General features: G+C 38.3%; 1 protein-coding gene across 4 annotated transcripts in view; it reads left to right on the forward strand.

The window, feature by feature from the left end:
- LOC107737822 (rho GTPase-activating protein 23-like) overlaps positions 1-24,032 on the forward strand; it is a 45,220-nt gene that overhangs the window by 18,209 nt on the left and 2,979 nt on the right. Inside the window, exons 3-16 of one of the 4 annotated variants that reach the window (XM_016549449.1) lie at positions 9,466-11,149; positions 17,354-17,512; positions 17,910-18,024; positions 18,132-18,171; positions 18,913-19,050; positions 19,259-19,567; positions 20,343-20,404; positions 20,493-20,721; positions 20,811-20,963; positions 21,159-21,237; positions 21,382-21,455; positions 21,811-21,900; positions 22,774-22,899; positions 22,998-23,039. In XM_016549449.1, coding sequence (XP_016404935.1) covers positions 9,466-11,149; positions 17,354-17,512; positions 17,910-18,024; positions 18,132-18,171; positions 18,913-19,050; positions 19,259-19,567; positions 20,343-20,404; positions 20,493-20,721; positions 20,811-20,963; positions 21,159-21,237; positions 21,382-21,455; positions 21,811-21,900; positions 22,774-22,899; positions 22,998-23,039 — 3,300 coding nt within the window. The remainder of the gene's footprint in view (positions 1-9,465; positions 11,150-17,353; positions 17,513-17,909; positions 18,025-18,131; positions 18,172-18,912; positions 19,051-19,258; positions 19,568-20,342; positions 20,405-20,492; positions 20,722-20,810; positions 20,964-21,158; positions 21,238-21,381; positions 21,456-21,810; positions 21,901-22,773; positions 22,900-22,997; positions 23,040-24,032) is intronic. The other 3 variants (XM_016549459.1, XM_016549464.1, XM_016549471.1) reach the window with 3 other exon arrangements.

The raw sequence follows: 24,032 nt of genomic DNA on the forward strand, positions 1-24,032 counted from the left end.
TGTATATGTTTGTGTGTATATGTGTGTATGTATGTATATGTGTGTGTGTATATGGGTGTATGTATATGTGTATATGTGTGTGTGTGTGTATATGTGTGTATGTATATATGTGTGTGTGTGTGTATATATGTATGTGTGTGTGTGTGTGTATATATGTGTGTATATATGTATATGTGTATGTATATATTTATCAGTCTGGCGAGTAAACAAAAAAATTTACTAGCCAATGGCGATTCAATTGCCAAGGTGTTCGTAGAGGGCTGGACTGCCATGAACGGTCCACTGTGCCCTCACTGCATTCAGTCTTTCTTCTGTTGATTTCTATGAATGGAATAAATCTGACCCTGAGAGAGAAACTGATACGGAGCAGTATATCTATTTGGTGAATTATGGTTTGTTATTCATACTCAACACTTTCAGAGTGACAGAAGGTGACTCATTATCTCTTGCTTTGTGTGTGTGTGTGTGTGTGTCTGTGTGTGTGTGTGTGTGTGTGTGTGTGTGTGTGTGTGTAACCATGGCTGCTTCCTGGTCCGGAAGAAGTAGTTGAGTTCAATGAGGGCATGTTCTCCTTACCTTCTTTCCTTAAAGTGTACGATACAATACAGGATTGTAGTATATTTATTTACCATATTTGTTGCCAGTAATTATGCTACCATACACATATGATTAAAATAGCCTTGAGAATTTAAGACACATTAAATAGGAATATCAAAGACTCTTTTGGTATTTTATGTGATCATCTTGATGTAAAGTCAATGGAATGTATAAAATTTGTTACATGGAGCTGAGAGTAGCTGACAGCATAATCGGATAATATTTCATAAACAAACATGATGAGTGTTCCAATTCTGTGGAAATAGTCTTTTAATAATAGTTTTCCATGGAACCCGGTGCAACAGATCGTGCACTACCTCTGATGAATGTATTTTAATATGATTGGTTATGACTGGATAGAAGGTTCAGCCTTCATTTACTCCTCTGACAAGCCGCCGCTGGTGTAGATGATCCCATAACCTAACCCTGACATGAACCCAAAACACACCAGAGATCTAAGGAAAACAGAGTGAAAACATGGAATGAGTCTACTTAATCTTTATTATTTGAACAGAATGCACATGCTCGCTTACTCACACTATGTAAAGAATGTTAAAAACACGAAACCCTGTTGTGAAATTAATGCTTAATGGAAAAATATATGTAATTGTGTAATAGTATGTAATATATAGTGTTTAATATAAGTTTTGTACATTTGTGTGAATGATACTAATAGCAACAAATACACTACTTTTCAAAAATTTGGGGTTGGTAAGATTTTTTAAATGCTTTTGAAACAAGTCTCTTATTGCTCACTAAGGCTTCAAAAATACCGTATAAATAGTATAATAGTGAAATATTATTACAATTTAAAATAATTGTTTTCTGCATTAAGATATTTTGAATTGTAATTTATTCCTGTAATGTCAAAGCTGAATTTTAAGCATCATTACTCCAGTCTTCAGTGTCACGTGATCTAGAGGTCTGCGCGGGACTGTTTTTTTTAGTCCGGCTCCAGCAAGGTTCTATTCCGCACCCACCCGCTCCTGCTATATATTCACTCTTTGTTCACCCGCTGTCCGCTTAGAATAATTTTCTTCCCGACCCGACCGTTCCCGCTACATTTAGATCTCGTTTCCAGAATCTCACATTTAAATTTCCGCTACTGAAAGAAAGAGAGATAGGCTGACAAATAAAAGTGTAGTCTGCACAAAATTGTATGTTATTTTATTTGTCTTGTCAAGAGTCTTGAATTTATTGACTTTGACTTGAATTTGTATGAATTATCTTAAGACACAAAATTCGTTTAATATTTTATGCAACACAGTAGGAAAAAAAGTGTTTAAAAATGAAAATAAAAATAAAATAAAAATGTTGTACAAAAATTTTATTTCTTGTTTTTATTCGTCTTGTCAGGATACAATTCATTTAACATTGACAACACAATAGCGAAAAAGTGTCGCAGAGAGAGAAAAAAAAGTAGGTTGTTGCTACAAAAATAGCCTATTAGCTATTTTTATTCGTCTTGTCAAAATACTAAATTCGTTTGACATTTTTCTGTTAACACAGTAGGAAAAGTGTCGCAGAGAAAAATAAATAAATACGACATCTTTCATTTAAAATTATAGGCTAAGCAAAATATAAACAAAACCAAGCTGAACGTCCTTCAAGGACAGCACATTCACACTTTGCTCCATCCTTATTCTGCTCTGTCACTCATCGACAACCTGCCTGTTCTGTCTGAGGGCTGTATATTTACCACCGGTACAGCCTGCTCTGAGCATCGTTATGCACATGCTGCGCACAGACCCCGCAAATAAAAGGCGTGACGATTAAAGCATGTGTGCAGCGTGTGCATAACAGTCCTGAGCGCAAGCTGTACCGATGGTCAATAAGAATAAAGCGCAGATATGCTGTTCTAAATGGACGTCGGGAACGGGATATTGTTAGACCGCCCGCTCCCGTTCAAATTACACCAGAGTTACCGACCCCTACCACGTTTTATTCGGGAATTTAAATCCCGCTGTGTAAAAAATCCGGTCGGGTCCAGCGGGAATGCAGACCTCTAACATGATCTTTCAGAAATCATTCTAGTATGCTGATTTTCTGTTCAAGAAACATGTATTGTTATTATCAATGTTAGAAACAGTTATGCTGTATTTGTGGAAATCATGATACATTTTTTTTCAGGATTGTTTGATAAATAGTACACTACATATACATTAATGGCGTTACTGTTAGTTTTGATCAATTTATTGCATCCTTGCTGAATAAGTATTAATTTCTTGAAAAAAAAAAAAAAAAAAAAAACTTACCGACCCCAAATAAATTGCATTCAAATATATAATAAACATTGCATGATCCCTGGCAGTTCTCACCCCATGAAAAATGCCTACGGGTATCATCAACTATTTACTTGTTAACTAAACAAGAAGTTTCTCGTCACGTCTGGTACGTGTTAAACCCAGACAGAAGTGTTTGAATAGAGGATTTCTGGATGTGCTGGATGGATCAGTGCCAATTCTGTGAAGCATGGCTCTCCATTTCAAGTGTTTGTTTTATCCTAGACTTCCTCCGAATCTCAGTTCGACATGAATATTCACACTTCAATTTAACTGCCCTTCATGGCTGCTTTCTAGGGCAATAAACTTAACAGCCAAATAAAACTCCTCAAAACATTTAAAGGGGTCATATGATGCTTTTTTAAAGATCATTATTTTGTGTATTTGGTGTAACAGAATATGTTGACATGTTTTAATGTTCAAAAAACACATTATTTTTCAAATACTGTACATTATTGTAGGTCCTCTATGCCCCGCCTCTCTCAAACGCTTCGTTTTCTACAAAGTCCCTCCTTCAGACAAGTGCAGTCTGCTCTGATTGGCCAGCTGACCCAGTGCATTGTGATTGGCCGAACACCGCAAGTACTCGTCGGAAATGTAACGCCCCTTACCATAATAGCAAGCTTCATCTTTCAAAATAAATGTAAACACAGAGCCCGAAAGGGGAACAGAGTCATGACAGACAGTGATGAAGCTGGTATGTGTTTGCAGTACACAAGCCACGGTTAAGACAGCTGACTCCACTGTGATGTGACACTGTCTCTCTCTCTCTCTCTCTCTCACACACACACACACACACACACACACACACACAATGCGCAAAACACCGCATTTGAACAGTCAATAGCAAATACTTAAACTAATAACAAAACAGTAGCTGATTCAGAAGCGCCAGATTGTCATAGCAAAGTCAGAATTACCTCCTCTCCTAGGTTCACGAAACGGTCGTCCATAAAATGCATTGCTGTTCTGTTGTAAGTAATCTTAAAGATTCCTAAATGCATCTACTTTCGGAAGGCCAAATAAAGTGCTTTTGCTTTCGCCTAGAAACACACAGCATCTCCCTGACATGGCTGCTTCAACACTAACTGCGGTTACTGAAACCACGCCTTCTTTCTTTGCGTGAACATTTGGGCGGCATTATGCTAATATTTCCACATAGTGAGGTAGATATGTGGGGGCGTGTTAGAACAAGCCGTTTTAGGGGGGCGTGGCAGAGTCTTAACTTTGATAAAGAATATCTCTTTGGTTTTGAGACTTTAGTCTTTGCAACTTCAGGGATCTTATCTATGCACAATCAGCTTGTAACACTCCAAAGAGAAAGGAAAACTTGAAATCGCATCATATGACCACTTTAACTACTTGTTAAGCGATAAGTAGACATGTGAAAGTCAGTTATGCACGGTATATCGTTAAGATTAACTGTTTAGACAGATCATTTATACTAGAAGGAATCATGATGTATTCGTATTCAGTATTCAGTATCGGAAGAACGACAAATTGTGTGCAGCACTTATTAAAACGCGTATATGTCAGATTACCACAACAGATTTCAGCTTTACACACACAACCACCTGTTTTTCAAACAAACCGATGTCCTTCGTCTAAGTGGACATTTTATCACACTCAATCGCTCTACACAGGAGTTCATTTCTGTAGTAAGAACGATGGGCAGAAGGACACTGACCAGGTGTCAGTTTCCAGAAGTTCACACACACCTCCAGCACACAAAGGTACGTACAGCTCAGAAAATGACCACAATGTACATAGTTTCCGCCAAAATACCATATTTAGGGTCAGAGGCGGACAGTAACTAAGTACATTTACTTGAGTATTGTACTTGAGTACACTTTTTGAGTATCTGTACTTTACTTGAGTATTATTTTTTCTGGGAACTTATGACTTTAACTTCACTACATTTGAAAGACAAATATTGTACTTTTCACTCCACTACATTTCTATGCACATGCTGCGCACAGACCCCGCAAATAAAAGGCGTGACGATTAAAGCATGTGTGCAGCGTGTGCATAACAGTCCTGAGCGCAAGCTGTACCGATGGTCAATAAGAATAAAGCGCAGATATGCTGTTCTAAATGGACGTCGGGAACGGGATATTGTTAGACCGCCCGCTCCCGTTCAAATTACACTAGAGTTACCGACCGCTACCACGTTTTATTCGGGAATTTAAATCCCGCTGTGTAAAAAATCCGGTCGGGTCCAGCGGGAATGCAGACCTCTAACATGATCTTTCAGAAATCATTCTAGTATGCTGATTTTCTGTTCAAGAAACATGTATTGTTATTATCAATGTTAGAAACAGTTATGCTGTATTTGTGGAAATCGTGATACATTTTTTTTCAGGATTGTTTGATAAATAGTACACTACATATACATTAATGGCGTTACTGTTAGTTTTGATCAATTTATTGCATCCTTGCTGAATAAGTATTAATTTCTTGAAAAAAAAAAAAAAAAAAAAAACTTACCGACCCCAAATAAATTGCATTCAAATATATAATAAACATTGCATGATCCCTGGCAGTTCTCACCCCATGAAAAATGCCTACGGAAATGCTTATTTATTCAGCTTTCAGGTGATGTATAAAACTCAATTTCATAAAATTTACCCTTATGACTGGTTTTGTGGTCCAGGCAGGGTCACATTTTACCTCATGTAGTTTCCTGATTTTTTAATATGATCATAAAAAAAGAACAAACGTTTATCTCAAAAGCTAAAACAGTGATATTCCTAATATTAATTACAATAATTTCAAATTATATTCATGTCTTTCTATTAAAACAACAAGAAAGATTTTGTATTGGTGCACAGAGTTTGCATATGTGCATTTATTTAACAACCCAATCGCTAAAAATATAGTCGAGATCCATGTTTGAATTTATTACAGTTTGTCACTGAGAAAGTTTGATGGAAGATTTAGTTGCACCAAACAGCTGGAACAACTGTGTGAAGGATCACAGACTGGCTGCATTACTCTTTCATTTCGGAATATCTCAATTGAGATTGCTAAACTCCAACTTATATGTTTGTTGATGTTTTCAGCTCATCAGCGCTTTTTCCATAGTGTAAGAGAGAGCTTGTGTGAATGGCTGCGAAGGTAAAATAAAACACAGTGAAGAAAATGTGTCCTTTTAACATAGGGCAGTGGTTCCCAAACTTTTTGCAGCGTGCACCCCTTTCTAGTGTTTGACACATGTCAAGCACCCCCACCACCGTACTCTGGTTAAACACCACTTTTTTTTTTACTTCAATACAAGTATAAATACAAGTATTCACTGTATACAGGGCTTGACAATGTGTGCAGTTGTGTTCATTTGTTTCGATTTTCTCCATGAGATTGTCTCAACTGCCGCGACCTTGTTACTATTGATTATCCATTATGAATTGCCGTTTAGGCCTACACCAAGTGTAATAAAATCAGAATCATGCTCGCCGAAATTTTGGTGCTTCCCTAATTCGATGTTTTAATAAGATTAGATTAGTTGTCCGGTCGGGCAAGTAAAATTCTCTTTCACTTGCCCCTTCAAAAAAAGCACACAGATCATCAAAAGCATTATCTCGCGCACCCCTGCTGGTCGGTCTGTGCACCCCTAGGGGTGCGAACACCCCAGTTTGGGAACCGCTGGTTTAAACGAATCATTGCACCCCTAGGGGTGCGCGCACCCCAGTTTGGGAACCGCTGTCATAGGGGGATTTAAACTCTTGACATCTGGCAACCCCAAGCATGAAAGTTTGTGGAGGTCCATATTTTTTTCTCCTCTTTTTTTTTTTTTTTGAAGAAAATTGAAATGGTAAGACATTTAGGATATAGAGTGTTTTTATTTTTTTAACTACATTTTAGTCAAATTTTTTGTCAACGATATTTCCTGTTTATACAGTTAGTTTTAAATGATGCCAGTGTTGTCTTGTGTTAGTCATAAAAAAAAAAAGGTTGTCAGCTTGTTTTTTTTTTTGTCATAGTTTTTGTTACTGAAATTAACGCTACTCCAGACTAACCCAAACCTTAAAGGAAAACAAAGCAATTACATGACATTCTTAATCTTTTGTCTTGATTTCCAGTAAAACATCCTTAAAATAAGATCAGTTTACTAAATTGTTTAAATTAGGACTTGTTTTGGAAAGAATGATTCATGATTTAGGTTTATTTTTGTTTTAATTTTAAATTTGTTTAATTTATTTTAATTTATAATTAAAATATTTGTCATCCAAAGTAAAGCTAGTAAACCCACATACACCCTCATAGGTGTGTACACATTTCTCACACTTTGAACTTAGACACACTTAGACACAGAAACTGAGGTTTGACAACACTAATATTTTTCAGTATTCATTATAAAGCAACGTGTGAGTCAGTAGGTTGCTTCAGCAGTGTCTTTGATGCATTTCCAAGCAAGAAATCAAGAATCAGTCAAGTCGTAAGTAGGGCTGGGCAAAAAAAAAAATCGATTTTTCGATATATCGTTTTTTAAAATCGAATCGAAAATCAAAATCGAAATCGAATTGAATTGAGAGCTTGAAAATCGAAATCGAATCGAATTGGAACATCTGAATCGATACCCAGCCCTAGTCGTAAGCATGCAGACGGTCATATGATTACCACACAAATACTCACAAACACATATGCATTCTTTCACACAGTGCACAAACATTCCCACTCGCATATTTTCTTCAGTGCACAAATTACCCAGTTGCCCACATGATCGGACATGCAACACACTAAAGGCCAAGGGAAACCTTTATGCACTTGTGTGGCACATACAGACACATGCTTTATAGACACTCGAATGAATCTCTGTACTAGGGCACTCATACTAAGCGAATTACCCATATAGCCTCCCAAGAGACCCCACTCTTTCTTACTCCTCTATTCCCCCCCCCATGTCTACCTCTCGTTCTCTCTGTCTCTCTACACACCCCTCCTTACACCCGCATCAGCTGCATTCCAGAGATGACATCATCAGTTATGTAGCCCCTCCCACACTCCCACAGGGTGGAGAGAGAGAGAGAGAGGGAGAGAGAAAGGAGGGAGTTCAAGAGCATTGGGTTGGGTAGGGCTCACCATAGACAGAAAGAGAAAAAGAAATACAGAGAATAACAGAGGGACGTGACAACGAGACATGAACTTGAAAAAGCATGAATCAGGACATAAGAGGTAAATTTAAGCTGTTAAAGAGGACACAATAAAGAAAACGAGAGACGTTCGACAAATTGGAGCTTTAGGGAATGTTTTTTCTCTATTAGTGAGTTTCGGTTTTCTGTTTTGGTTGCATTTGCATGTATTAGCAGACTGCATGTACTATGCGATGTTAGTCAATTTGCTTGTCTGGAGCCGGACAGCGTTTTCGTCAGCCAGCCATGTCTCTGTTTTGTTAATAAATTCTTAATGTAGCACATGTCAGTGTGTTTTGAGGTTAGTGTTGATGGAGGGCTGGTGCTTCTGGTCAGCTTGACATCCTCTCTACAGTTACAGAGCAGTCACTGCATGGGTCGTGCAAGTTGTTGAGGGTTTGGAGTCGATGTCTACTCGTTTGTAACATTATACTGCAAAAATAATTTTTGAAATCAGTATTTTAGTCATATTTCTATTTCAACATCCTTAAAACAAAATAAATTTAATTTAGAAGGTGGTTTTACCTTTTTTATAATATGACGTGAATTAAGTTTGAAATTTCTCTTATCCTATCCTTATCCTTTTCTTATGTATTTTTCTTGCTTTAACCATAAATCTAAATATCACATATATGTATAATATATTCAGAGAGATTTAATGTTAAAACTAAATCAATTGTTTAAAAAAAATAATTTAATCTCTTTAAATAAATTAGAAACACCTGTCCCCTCTGTGGGACGCCTAAGTTTACTTCACTAATCATGACAAACTATATATCGTTGGAAAGGTCTAAGACTCCTAAATAGATATTTTACCAATGTTTTTGTTAAAAATTATGTAGGAAAAGTAATAGATTAATTTTTGACAAGAATGCACCTCAAAAATCTACATCATAACAGGAGTTCTGACCTTTGTCAAAAAAAGTCTTCTTTGTTGCCTTTTTCTCTATCACACTTTAGAAATCATCAGAAATTATATATCAATTGAAAACTTTAAATCTCAAAATTCATCTTTGAAACCCATTTTAAAATCAAACATTGCATTACCATGAAAATGGTACATATTAAATATTTATTACATTGTGGTGTTGTGGTGAATCTCTCATAAATCTCTCAATGATTTCCTTTTTTTCCCTGATGATTTTTAGATCATTTTAGAAAATTATTAGAAATCATCAGCTTTTGTCTTATCGCCAGACATCTTTAAATAAGCCAGTTTTGGTGTTTGAAAAATTGAATAAGCTAGTACTACACTGAAACTCAGTATTATGACACAATCACATGATCAGTATAGTAATAGTGTCTCATGGTCAGTATGTAATAGTAATGTCATCTCTCTTACCTATTTTTTCTATGAACTTTTCACATCCATTCCTTGATGCCTTTCTCACTCTCTTGAACTTATGTCACCCCTTTATGTTCCTTTAGAATTAAACAGTTGTATTTCTCTCTTTCAGGCATATTCCCATGATGCCTACCTAAGAGGGAACAATCCATATACAGGAAAGGCCCAGAATCTTCCTCCACCACCCCCTGTCCTCTACCCTCCACGTACAAAAACCCAGCCTCCTGCGGGGTACCCCCCCAGCCCTGCCCCAGCTTCTTCACACATGGGGCAAAACCAGCTGGACAACTGGAGCCGCTGGCCCGGCTCCTCGTCTGGTCCCTCTCCGCCCCTTGACAACCGGACAGTAGCTTCCAATGCCGTCTGGGCAGCCGAGGGCAGAAGCTGTGAGCCAGGAGGTGTTGGTCACAGTAGCCCTGCACACCGAACTGAGGAGATCCAGTATGGAATGACTGACAGGGGACAGCAGGCAACCGGACAAATGAGAGGATGCTCATATTCATCATCTTCCTCCTCTGGAGGGATGATGAGCCCATTGCATCATGCTCATCTCGCCAACCACAACGTGGGGCACATCGGAGGCCGCAAGGAAAGCCCACCTTGGGCCAGCCCTTCTCAGTCAGCATCAACACCCCCATCCAGCCGCAGCGAATGCACCCAACAAGCCCTTTCCGACTGGTACTACAGCCAGGTACCAGGCCGGGAACGGGAACGAGAGCGATCAAATTCTCGCTCTATGCATCCACGCCACAGGAGTTTCTCACAGGATCGTCTAGGTGAGCTTGGAAAGGCCAGGCGTTCGCAGCAAGCAGGTTTTCCCCACAGTGCATCGCAAGACACATTGCTGCTGCTTCAGCAGAGCTCGGCAGCATACGCCGATCCTCACTGGAACCACGGAGACTGGCGGGGTGAACATGCTTATGGACAGCACCCATCCGCAGTGGCCTATGGGCGAAAGTCCTCCGAAAACCTTCTCGCAAGCCGGTACGGACATTCGGGACGTTCACTGGAAACTCTCGACAGAGCTGTGGGGATACTCTCACCACGACTCGAAAGATCTACTTGGGTCCAGCAGCCTCCAAACAGGACTGAAAGCTATCTGAGACGTGGCGGACATTGTGAGTCACACCACCAAATCCAGCAGCACCACCACCAACACACACCTCAGCATCAAAACCTCTCACACGCAGCGCACCAACACTCATCTCAGACTCCGCAACCACAGCAGGCAGCTCCACAGGCAAGACGTTTGCCTTCTTGCCAGAGTCTAGACGAGGAGACGATCGGCTATCGTAGCTACAGCCCCTCTTTCAACCGGAAGACCGGCCGTATCTTGCAGCAAGCCCAGTCTTTCAGAGACCCCTCTTATACAGGTCCACACCTCTGGACCCCTACACTCAAAACCAGTCCTCCAGAGGGGCTTCCACCCTCTGCCTCTCCTTCCCCAGTTCCACCAACCACCTCCTCTACAACTGCTATTCCCACACCCCTTGAAGGACAAGACAGAACTTACCGACCCACTAATCACGACAGAGGGGCAGGGGAAGCAACAGGTGAAGCCCAGACACAGGAAGTGGTTCTGAGGCAGAAACCACCCACCGGCCGAAGGGGTGCGAACGCCCTACGGCATCCACATTACGGCATAGCACTTGACTCCAGTGACCCTCTACTCTTTACCTCTGATCCTACGGAGCCCCCTGCCAAAGCGGAGAGTGCTATTTCTCATCGGCGTACGAACGGTAACCTACCACCGCTATCCATAGAGGATGATTCCCTCGCGTCAATTCCCTTTATAGGTAAGTCCCTACTGACTCTCATGTTCTTTTCTTCTTGGTGTATTCAGAATACTGTTCCATCTAGTTCTCGGTTTCTCCCTCTCTTTCTCTTTTCTCATCATTTGTTTGCTCTATCCTGCACATGGTTGTTATTTAACAAGGAAACTGATTAAGCATCCAGACACCATTAAAATAGACTGATGGGAATGTTGGAGAATGACTGTCTTAATAACTCACAACCCCACTGGTCTTACCCTTCATTTCCTATGTCTGGTGAACCAGTGTGCATGTCTGCATTAGGTAATGCTGGAATCTCCCATGGTCAGCCTGACAATATTAGTTGTCTGTGACTGAATCAGACTTACTGGATTTAAAGTAGTCCTATTTTTCGTTCTTCCTTTCCTTTTTTTTACACTCTTCCAGTGCCTCACCCAACTCCATCCTGTTTCTACAGTTTTAGTAGACGCTTCTGTCCAAATTGACGGCATTCTTTGGGAATTGAGCTCATGACCTTTGCATTGCTAGTGGCACGCATAACTGTTTGAGTTATGGGAACACTATGAAGCTAAAGGACTTGAAGTGCATTGTCTTGACGTGAATTGTCTCGAATATTTAAATACTGTAGAAATGTTGATTGATTGGCTAAGGCACAGTTGTATGAATAAGTATGTTTTATACCCTATCCTTATTTTAGGGACAAAATAGCTGAAAAATATCTGCAGATGTTAACTTAAGTCACCCTTAAATGGGGAAATGGTTTATAAATATGTAAAGTCTTAGGGTAAGGTTAGGGTTTGATTGGTTTTATTTGAAAAAAGCAGCTGTCTAAGTGTGTGTAGTTTGTGTGTTTGCTCTGGCCTGTAGCTCAAAGTGATCTTGTCTCTGCTTGCCTTTATTACTAAACCATAGTGCAAGAGGAAATCTGAAACAAAATGGCTGGCTGAATGCAAAACATTCAAAACAAACGGTGATAGACACCAAAACTAGATAGACCAAAACTCTTAATGTAGAGTGGTTATATATGGTTGGCCATGAATCTCTGTTTCCTCTAATTATATGTTTATAGCACAGCTGGATTCAAGTGGAGTGCTATTGATTTTGCAGTTTCCTTAAAAGCTTTCAGTTGGTCATTTGCTTTCCTTTAACATTGCATTAGAAGTTGTAATGGCAACATTCAAACAAAACCACTTAATTTCAGGCCTATTTCTTTTTTAGATTTTTAGAATTTTTAGATTGTTCGGATCTTTTCACTGCTGGACATCTTTTTATGATCTGTTGTGATTGCATAAGCTGTTGTTAGTGCAGTGCATTCATTCCTGAGGGAGGTTAAGCCTAAAACCACTGTGCATAAAAGTGCCCCACCTTTAGCATTCAGTACAGACGAGAAGTTTGTTTCTGCTACCACACACCTGTACAGTGCAACACACCCCTTGAGTTAGACACTTCAGTTTGATTACATTTGTTAAAATGATCTTGCTTATATTATGTGTTTGTGTATGTTTAGGAGAAGTTGTGGAGTATTGCAAAAATGTGACTACATATTTAAGATGGGAGCAGGTCGGTGTATCCCAGGCCCTGGTTTAGAGATTGATGGAGGCAGAACAGCATAAAAGACTCTGAAACAGAGAGGACTAAACTGAAACTAACAGAAATGCTCACAAGCTGGGGCATGTTACACCATACTGATAAAAACACAACAGACAGTCTGTTCTTGCTTTACCTGCCATGTCAGTGGAGTTGTTTGTACTGGAATTTCTCTTATTGATTTGGGGTGAATGGTTTTCAAACTGCGTTATCGTGTTAGTGCAATTGGATCTTTGTTTTGTGTAAAGATGTCATTCAAGTCATGATTACAACCAGAAAGCATAAATAATATTCATTGTATAAGGCCATATCTATATCAATCTACAGCATGCAACAAACTAAAAGCCTGTTCATGCCTTGTTTAAAACTGAGAAGATTTTTAGACAAACGTTTTAGATAAGTGTGATACTATTGTAGGGTTTATATATATTAAATTCATTTTTATTTTTTCATTTTTATTTAAATTTGTTAATATTTTTGTAATTTTGTTTTGCTTTTGTTTGTTTTTTGTAAATATGCCTATATTGTTTTTAATTCATTTTTATATTTTATGTTATTTTACTTAACTTAAAAAATATATTTTATTGTTGTTAACTATAATAACCCTGGTTACTGCGTAACTTACCTGGTAACCTGGTTACTCCAAAATCTTTAAGGAAAAGCAAATAACAAACAAATATTTTTTTTTAAATTCCAGCCCACATAATAATAATACCCAATCACTTTTTATCACTTTATGAACATATTTTACTAAAAGTCATGCTGATCAGAAATCTCCGGTTCATTCTTACTGAAGTTTCTGTAAAACGTGTCTCAGTTAGCAACAGTAACTGAGGGAGGTGGAGCTTAGTGAAGGGTCATTTCTGTTAAAACATTTTTCAGAGGAATGAGGAAAGTTAAAATAGTTTTGGAGTGAATTTAGTTGTATCACACAGTGTTTACTTTTGTGTTGTTTAGTTCCTGAAGACATGCACTTTATAATCGTGTAATGAACTGAGAATGGCAGAAGGAAGAGGGGCAGGGAGCAGGGGTTTTTGGGGTTAGGGGTGAAGGACACACACATACACACTCTCACACACAATCAGATATTACCGGACACAATCGGCACACTCAGCTCTTTCTGCCCTCAGTGTGGTCATTGTGTCTCCAATAAAAAGGGGAGGAGTCTTCACTCCACCAACCATTCACACACTAAAAGGCTACACGCAAAAGATATTTGCACATCCGCACACACGTTGTCTACCTTAAAACCCATCTTGTTTTGGAGAAATCCCTCTCACCACACTTTTGCTCATATTACAGTGTTGTCAGGCCTGGTTTCATTTTGATTTGTGACACTATAAAAGGAAACCTCACCATGTTCGTTATATTTGTGTTCTTCACTCTATGGTTTTGTGGATGTGTCTGCAGAAAGACTGCATATCGTGGCCAGTGAGAGTCCGTTCATGGAAGTACTTCTGGTGGGTTGGGCTATTTACAGCATCTCATCTGAACCTCAAAATAAGACTGTTGCACATGACTGATGTTGAAGTAGTACAGATTGATTTTGTATGTGCTAGTGTTGTATGTCCATGATACAGACTCTATGGAGTTGTGTGTGTGTGTGTGTGTGTGCTCATACTCAGGCTTCAGTAATGAGGGCCTTTGTTAAACCCACAGAACAGCTATTTCTGCCAGTGGCTGGAAAACAAGCACAGTCCAGATTCCACATCCTAGATTGGCCCCACCCCTGCTCCCTTCAAGTGTGAGAGAGAAATTAAGAGAATTAAAAGAAAGAGGATTCACTTGATTTAAGACAAATATATTTAATTTGAGGTTGGTTGATGTGTGTGCATTGTAATGAATGTTGAAGAAATTTAAAAATGTGATTAACTGATGACAAAGAAGAGAAGTGGACTTCATATGAAGTCTGAAGAGATGGATGGCTGAGATAAAGATAGTCACATTATTATGACAAAAATTTGTGCACAGAGATAAAGAAACACAAATAATGAGAATAGAGAGCAGCATGCTGATAAGTTCAAACAGGGGACCTACTTCTTAAAGGGATAGTTCACCCAAAAATGAAAATTCTGTCATTAATTACTCATCCTCATGTCGTTCCAAGCCCATAAGACCTTTGTTCATCTTCAGAACACAAATTAAGATATTTTTGATGAAATCCGAGAGCTTTCTGACCTTGCATAGACAGCAATGCAACTGACACATGCATTATGTTATTTTTGTTTCCTTGTATCAAATGTAAAATAACACTGCATAGTCTTCACTGTATAAATCTGTGTTAAAGCTACAAAAGTGGTTTTTCTTTGTGTTTTGTTGTTTGATTAACATTCATAACACAGAAAATGCATTATGTTATTTTTGTTTCCTTGGCACACAAAATGTAGTCTATAGCTTCATAACATTAAAGGGTTAGTTCACCCAAAAATGAAAATTAGCCCATAAATTACTCACCCTCAAGGCATCCTAGGTGTATGACTCACCGTGTCTACACCGGACGTGAGTGGCGTGGTGCGACACGACAAAATACAATGAACTAGGGTTGGGTGATGTCTAAGCGTGAAACAAATAACGCGTTCTACAGAGCCACTAAAAGGTTAGCCGCTTGCTAGTGGTAGCCTGTTGCATTACAGTACATGAAAGTTCACTTACCACATACACAGAGTAAGGAGAAGCCGTGTGAGACACTTTTTTTTATTTTTTTTAAGGTTAACCTTTAAGGTTGAACCACTGATGCCACATGGACTATTTTAACAATGGCTTTACAGCCATTCCCCGCCTTTAATCGTGGTAGTTCTGTTGCTGTCTATGCAGGGACAGAAAGCTCTCGGATTTCATCAAAAATATCTTAGTTTGTGTCTGAAGATGAACGAAGATCTTACAGGTTTGGAACGACATGAGGATGAGTAATTAATGACAGAATTTTCATTTTTTGGTGAAATATCCTTTTAAGCTTTTAGAAGCTTTCTAGAAACAAGAGGGTCTGTATTATACCCGGGAGAGCAGTCTGTTAGCATTAACCTTCTCAACTCCCTCAGCTTGGTTTTATTGGTCCAGTCACCTGAGCCGTAAACGTCATGTGACTAATCAAAGCAGGAAAATTACATCATAGCAACACTGATTGGCTGATGGAACAAGAACCCTTTTCATTTTTCTAGTTTTGAAAAAGATGATAAATGATGATAAATTACTGTTAAAATTTGATACAGCTTATTTCTGTTATTGACAGCTGTTTGGTGGGGCTATATGTGTATATTTTCTATTTCTACTAAATGCTTATTATTGGAACAATTTTCAAGTTTTAGTACGTTTTATTCCTGAAATCTCTCTGAATCCCAGTTTCTACTGGGATCTTGATAATCCTGATTTTTTTTTTGTTTTTTTTTGGGATCAAAAGTATGCCAATCCCACTAAAATGTGTTTTGAAGAACCCATATTGTAGGGTTGATCCAGATCAAAACCAAGATTGGATTACACGATCAACTCCAATCTCAGAATCCTTTTTTTCTTTTAAACCAACGATTTTCAAGATTTCATCTAATCTGCCTAAATCTGATCAAATTACTTTTGAACAACTGGGCCTAGAGCTAAACTGGACTGTGCTAACCAGCCAAACCTTGTTTAGAAATCCTCTTGTTTAGCAGTGTTTGTGTTCTGCTGCCACCTGGTGGTGTGGACAGATGTTGTTGCAGGTGGTTTTCTGGTTGACAGATTCTCCTTAGTCACTGAAATACCAACGTGCTGCCAAGTTGTGTTTTTGAAGCGATCATGTTACCGCCGCAGGGCAAGAAAGACCTGACACATAACTGCAAGCACATGCTTTGAAAACAGAGTTTTTTTTTTAAAATTCATTGAAGGTGCCACTCAATCTCACACATGGCTAATATGTGCTTATATACAATATGAGGCATTTGGGGAAAAGAAAGACTTTGACAGGATGGATATTTTAATGTATTGGCTTTCAGCAGTTAATCACTCCAAAGAGGTTGTTATAAAAGCATACTTGCAGCAACCAACTACTTCCCACGAGAAACGCGCAACACTGAGCACTATGCGCTTTAGCAAGAACTGAAACCATGTGCTAATACAAAAAGCACTTGTACATCTCAGTTCCACATTGAGCACTTATTTCATGGAGGGCCACGAGTCAGGTACAAAATGCTGTATGATTTATTCATTCTTTCTCTTTCTTTTTTTCCTCTTATCTCTCATCATTTTGTCTCATATTACATGCTTTAACATTAATTGCCTTAACACATGATGAGTGGGTACAGATATAGTTTCTGCTTACAGTAACACTCGATTACTCCTCGTCTCTTTAAGAGTGTCTAAATCTCATTAGGTTTTGCAATAAATTGAGTGTTTGGAAATTCAGTTGTTTACTTTTCATTGCACACATGTCAGAGAGGAAGAGTCTCCTGTGTTTTGGTGTATTATGGTACTTAAATATCTTGAAATTAACTGTGCAACACCATTTTGCTTTCCCTCTAACCTTTCCCTCCTCCCTTGTTATTCTTTTTGGTTTCCCCTTCTTTCAATCTTACTCCTTTTTCCAATGTAACTTTTTTTTATTCTTGTCTTCCTTCCTTCCTTCCTCCTCCCCCTTTTCCTATCCTTTCCTCCGTTCCACTCCTCCCACAGATGAGCCGACCAGTCCAAGTGCAGATCTGCGGGCACGTCATGTCCCCGCCTCCTCCGTCGTGTCCAGTGGCGGTATAAACTCCGCCCCTGCTGTGGCCACAAGCCCCGCCTCCCCAACCGTCACCTTTCCCCTCAACCGCCTTTTCTCCCACGACTGCAGTGAGTGATGCAGAGAAAGAGAAACACTGTTACTGTTGCTACTAAATGATCAAATCACTGCGTACATGAAAACATCACGACAAGTTTGCGAAATTATGTAAACATTCAGAAGCTGCATGTGATCGCTGTAAAGCTCCTCCTACTGCATGCGTACTCATACAGCACAAATAATGTTTGTGATCGTTCGGTAATGCTCGTGCACCGTCTTTGGACTTCACTGAGACTGATGAAGATGACCACCTTCCCACCTCCTAATCTCAAATTACTTCCTGTATCCTTACCAACTCCACACTAACTGTCCTTCAGCAGCTCTATCTCTTCTTTTCCTGTGTAACAGTTCTTTGTCATCTTCATGGTTTGTAATGAATGGGTGTCTCTCTTTTTCTGTCTCTATAAGCAGGTGATCCCAAGTCTAATCGTCGCTCCTCTTACCTGCTGGCCATCACTACTGAGCGCTCCAAGTCATGTGATGAGGGGCTTAATGCATATAGAGAAGAGGGACGGGTCTTCTCGTGAGTTTTGGGACTTTACTACTAGTATTGAACACAGTTCACACCTCAGTAAAGATGTGTGAGTTGATTTTATGTTTAAATATATTCTCACTGTGCTTCTTCAACAGGAGGATTCCAAAAAGAGTTAAGAGCTTCTTTACTGAAGGGGTGAGTTTAATTTCCTAAATTACCGTAGAAACTGGGTCATACACAATTTCGGCATGAACAAAACTGTATTGTTTTGAGTCAACATTAGTCAACGTAATATGATATATTTCTGTATATAGATCAGATGTTGGATGCTGATTGGTCAATACCGGTTTTATTTTAGTATTATTATTACTTTTTTATGACTAATATTTTTTCATTATTATTATTTTTATATATATATTTTTTTAAAGAAAAGCCTTTTAGAGGCTCGAGATGCAAATTAGCATATGCTGTAGTCACTATGTACAATGCATGTTTTTCAGCTTCTTCTGGCTGTTATCATTTTTAAGTTTAAAAACTGTATGTGCATCTGTCGATTTTCATTCATTTTTGTTTAAAAAAATAGATTTAATTTCGATTAATTTTATTTTGTTTTTAGTAATTTTAGTACTTCAAATTTTTTTATTTCTGTTAGTTGCAAAGGCAACATCTAATTTTTTAAGTTCAAGTTTTTCAGCTAATATTTATATTATTATTGCCTTATTTCATTTAACAAAAACTATTTTTAATAGTTATTTTATTTAACAGTTAGTTTTGACCTCTCCATCATCTATTTTTATTTTGATTGAGTATGCATGTTTAAAAAAAATATTGTACATCAGCTTTAAACGTTCTCTTCCTGTCTTCTGGTTCTTTATATACTGTAGTTCCATGTCAGTGTAACAGTTGAGTATTTCTCTGTTCCGTGTCATGGTTTAGTCTCTGGACAGTCTGGGTGCTGCAGAAGAGGCTCGCTCTAAACGACACTCTACCTCGGAGCTGGGCAGCATCAGCTACAGTGATGTGAAGAGAGAAGGCTGGCTCCACTTTAAACAGATCCACACGGAGAAGGGCAAGGTAAGCCAAACAGACAGCGAGGGTTCATTTATAATCCGGGGGAGTAGTTGTTAGTGGTTAAGATAAATATGTGGGCTTGTAACCGGAATGTTTTAGGTTCAAACTCGCCATGCAAGTTGCTTTGGATAAAAGTGCCAGTTAACAAACCACCGTAATTAGTCACCTGTATGATCTGATGGATGAGATTTGTCTTTTCTCTCTCTTGCAGAAGGTGGGTAGTGCCATCTGGCCTTGGAGGCGGGTGTTCTCCGTGCTTCGGTCCCATTCTCTGTTCCTCTACAAAGACAAGCGAGAGGCAGTGCTCAAAGGGGCGGTGCTGGGAGGCGGGGCCGAAGAGGAGCAGCCAATTAGCATCCGGGGCTGCCTTGTGGACATTGCGTACAGCGAAACGAAGCGCAAACACGCGCTGAGGTTGACCACACAGGACTTCTGTGAATACCTGCTACAGGCAGAGGACAGAGAGGACATGCTGGAGTGGATTAGGGTCATCAGAGAAAACAGCAAGACTGACAATGAGGTGAGAGTGTGAGGATGATGGCACATAGACTTCAACCAAATGAAATTGCAAGACTAAATTTGTTGTTCTGGGTTTGTCCAGATGAATGACACTGGATTTTTGAGGTTGTCATTGTCTGTGCAGGAAGCAGTGTTTGTTTTTGAGATCTGCTTCCTCTCTTACTGCTCTTTACTGTCAGCAGGCTTTGCTATCACTCCCAGGTGTGCTAATAAATGTGAATATGGCCATAATATATGGTCTTTTATCGATATATATATATATATATATATGGACATGCTAAAATAAAAGCTAACATACCTGGAAAATCCATTTAATTTAATTTAATTTAATTTAATTTAATTTATGAATGTGCTAAAACAAAACCCAGCATGCTTGGGAAAAATTTAAATAAAAATAAAGTACATTTTATTTTGTTTTCTATTTTTTATTTTATTTTCTTTTGTGCACATGCTAAAATAAAACCTAACATACATGGGGAAAACTAAAATTCAAATAAAAAATTTTTACTTTGTTCTAATTTTTCTTATTTCTTTTTAGTTTTCCAATTATGTTAGGTTTTATTTTAGTGTGTGAAAATGTTTTCATTTACAGTTTGCTGTAGTTCTCATTACCGATAGCACAGCTTGTCGGTTAATTTCTCCGAACACTTTGGCTCTGTGGCCTGTGGCTTGCATTGTCCAAAATGTCTAAATTTGCTCAACCAGTGGTGTTTGGGTGGGACAATTAATAATTTTTTTATTAAATTGAAATGTTCTTTATTCATATTTGTCTGTAGGAATTGGGTTTCTCACGACAAGCTCTCATCAATAAGAAACTTAATGACTACAGGAAGCAAAGGTAAGATTGGGGATCATTGTAGCATTTTTAACACATTTCACTGTTTCGAATTTAAAACAATCATCCTCTTCTTGGTTCCCTCCTGTAGTCCAACGGGTAATAAACCAGACTCCTCACCCAGAGTGCCTCGAATGACATTTCTGCTCAGTAAGCAAGACAACAGCGCACCTCCACGTTCCCCAAAACACGAGGCCAAAGATGAAAGCAGCCCCCCTAAATCTCCATGGGGCATAAATATAATGAAGAAGGCTAAAAAAGCAAGTCCTAAAGTATTTGGTGTGCGTCTAGAGGACTGCCAGCCTGCTACAAACAACAAGGTGTGTCCTTTTTGTAGTGTGCTAAATGTGTTTCTTCTGCTAACTGATAAGTTTAGGTTAGTATGTTTACATGTGTATTGTTTGTGTAGTTCATTCCCCAGATTGTGGAGATCTGCTGTGGGTTGGTGGAGGACATGGGTCTGGAGTATACAGGGATCTACAGAGTGCCAGGAAACAATGCAGTAGTTTCCAGTCTGCAGGAGCAGCTCAACAAAGGAGGAGACATCAACATCGCTGAGGAGGTGAGCTGTCTACTCACACACACAATCTCTGTCAGAGACACTGTCATTTTTAAATTGCCACTGGCTCTTTGAGGCTGAGTCAACATACTGGTTATATTCACTTCCCATGTTTAAGTGGATGCTTCCTCATACTGAGGACTCGCTGATAATTGGGTTCAACAACAACAACTGCTTTCACTTGTTACTCCTGTACAGAAATGGCAAGACCTGAATGTGGTCAGCAGCCTGCTAAAGTCCTTCTTCCGTAAACTCCTAGAACCCCTCTTCACAGATGGTGAGATTATGAGTTTGCCAACTGTGATTTAGTGCTATTTTATGTGCATAAAACTGTAAATACAGTGGAATCCTGAAGAAATATAAGTATGTCATGTAGTGACATTTTATCCTTCTGTTTCTGTTTCTCGTGATCCTCTTGAAGACAAATACAATGACTTTATTGAGGCCAATCGGATGGAGAATGCCAGTGACAGGCTAAAGACAATGAAGAAACTGGTATGGATTTGTTTTCAGCATGTTACTTTAAAAGCCACTTTCTGCTGTTTACACTACCGTTCAAAAATTTCAGATCTGTACGATTTATTTTATGCTCACCAAGGCCTGCATTTATTCGATCAAATTATTTTATAATATATGCATATTTTCATTCAGGATTGTGTGATCAATCAAAAGTTCAGAAGAACAGCATTTACTTGAAATAGAAATATTTAATTTTGCTTTAATGTCACCTTTAAAAAAAAAAACACGCTGACCCCAAACTTTTGAATGGTAGTGTATAACATTTATTTTGTATTTTCTTTACTTGGTTTTATATTGACTTTTCCTTTTGTCTCTCTTTGTCTTCCTGCAGATACGTGATTTACCAGATCATTACTTCCACACTCTAAAATTCCTAATTGGACACCTAAAGACTGTGGCAGACCACTGTGAGAAGAACAAAGTAATATATTTAAAATACATTTATTTCATACTAAGTATAGTTCAAGTCTATTAACATATTTACTGACATATCGCTTGAGACTTACTGATATAGAAATTATAATTAAACTTTATTTGGAGTACAGCTTGTGCACAATGCACATTTCTTAATATTAAGCCTAAAATGTGTTTTAATGTCACCATTGATGAGGACCGTATGATCTTTGAATAATATCGGCCTTTAAATGCAAGAAATTTAAAGTGTACCTGAAGTATACTTGCAATAGTTCCACTTTAGCACAATCAAATAAACTTCAGTATATCTTTAGTTGGACTTCACTACTTTCACACAATTAAAGTGCATTAAGTACAAAATTAGTTTTTCCGATTTTTAGCAGACTTTAAATATACCAGTTTAGTATACAACAAGTACAATTGCAGAATATTTTTATTAAGCACATAAATATGTAAATGTATTTGTAGTATACTTAGCATGAAATAAATGTATTTCAAATCAATTTTAATGTTTTTTTTTTTTCACTAGGAGTGATTCTGATATTTCAGTATTTTAAATCACAGTGTATTTTTACCTTTGGTAAATGCAAAGCTTAATTAAACACAGGTGTTGTTTTTTATATATTAATTTGGATTTGTGTTGAGTTTAAAAACCAGCTGGATCATGTCTTTTTTCCTTGCCTATGCAGCAGACCTTTGCAAATAGTCTAGAGATTTGAATAAGTAATATTGATGAAATTTTATTACGGATTAGAAGCATCTGAATTGGGCATTTCATGTTAAAAAAGCAGCAGAGTTGCTCATGTAACCTGTTGCATACAGTAGCATGCTGGTTCATGTTAGCTGTAGGATGTTTTACTGAGCGCTTGTGTATGTGCAGATGGAGCCGCGTAATTTGGCGCTGGTGTTTGGCCCCACTCTTGTCCGGACCTCAGAGGACAACATGACAGACATGGTCACCCACATGCCTGACCGCTACAAGATTGTGGAGACTCTCATTCAGCATGTGAGGCACACAGCTGACAAAAAATGTACTACCGGTTTTACAGCTAGTCTTCATTTTAATTGTAATTTTAAACCGTGATTGTCTTGCTCTCTACACAGCATGCCTGGTTTTTCAGTGACGAACACGAAAAAGATGAAAAGGTTTGTTTGTTTTTATTTACTATTATTGAGATTCATAAAAAATCATAAATTATTAAGTGATCTATATGACTAAATAACTAAGCATTTAAAATCAGTGCTTAATTTGAGCCGGATCCTGTTCCAGAAAATGTCAGATTTTGGATTTTTCGTTCCGGTAATTGTTTTTAAGGATCCGCCATTAGATAGTGACAGTGCGTGCGTGCATATGAGAGCGAGTGCATATTTGGAGGTTATGCATTGGTCCTCAACATATTTTTGACCGTGACCAGTCAGCTTTCTTCAAACTCACTCTCATTGATGTTTTGTGAGCAGCAGAAGGTTTGGAGAGAGTGTAATAATACCAGAAATAATACCAAATAAAGTGAACTATTATAATGTATAAACATTATAAAAACTATAAACATAGCTATACGTTAGTATAGCTCACTCCAAAACAAATCATATAAATGTACGGTATTCAGAACAGAACAAGAATGAAATAAAAACATATAAACCAAAACAAAGCGAAACTGAAAGTACCAGGTGTTAATTGGGCTCACGTACCTCTCTTTCTGCACAAATCCTAATGTTTCCATATTCACGATGTAGCCTATTTGAATGAAACTATTATTTATAATGTAGAGGCTTTGTACTTCACGCACGTTCGTATATCGACAGAAATATCATCTTCACATGAGCAAAAATGTGCTTGGCATACAAAGTGAACCAGTTATACCGCGGACTATTTAAATTGACCAGTGTAACCTTTTTTTTTGGTTGACTGTATTTTATTTTGATAATGAACAGACTATGATCTTTGAGTTGCGAATATGTGGTGTGTGTGTGTGTGTGTGAGCGCGCGTGGCGCCGGTGCGATCGAATAGCTGAAACATAAAATACATAATTTTTGGTCATACAGATAAGAGTAAGACATCATTCGAAAGCACAAAGTGTTTACTTTAATTTTTGCACACTCAAAATAACAACAGAACATTTGTGATTTTGTAAAATAAA

Source organism: Sinocyclocheilus rhinocerous, unplaced genomic scaffold, assembly GCF_001515625.1.
Source record: "Sinocyclocheilus rhinocerous isolate Xijiao unplaced genomic scaffold, SAMN03320098_v1.1 scaffold461, whole genome shotgun sequence".
NCBI lineage: Eukaryota > Metazoa > Chordata > Actinopteri > Cypriniformes > Cyprinidae > Sinocyclocheilus > Sinocyclocheilus rhinocerous.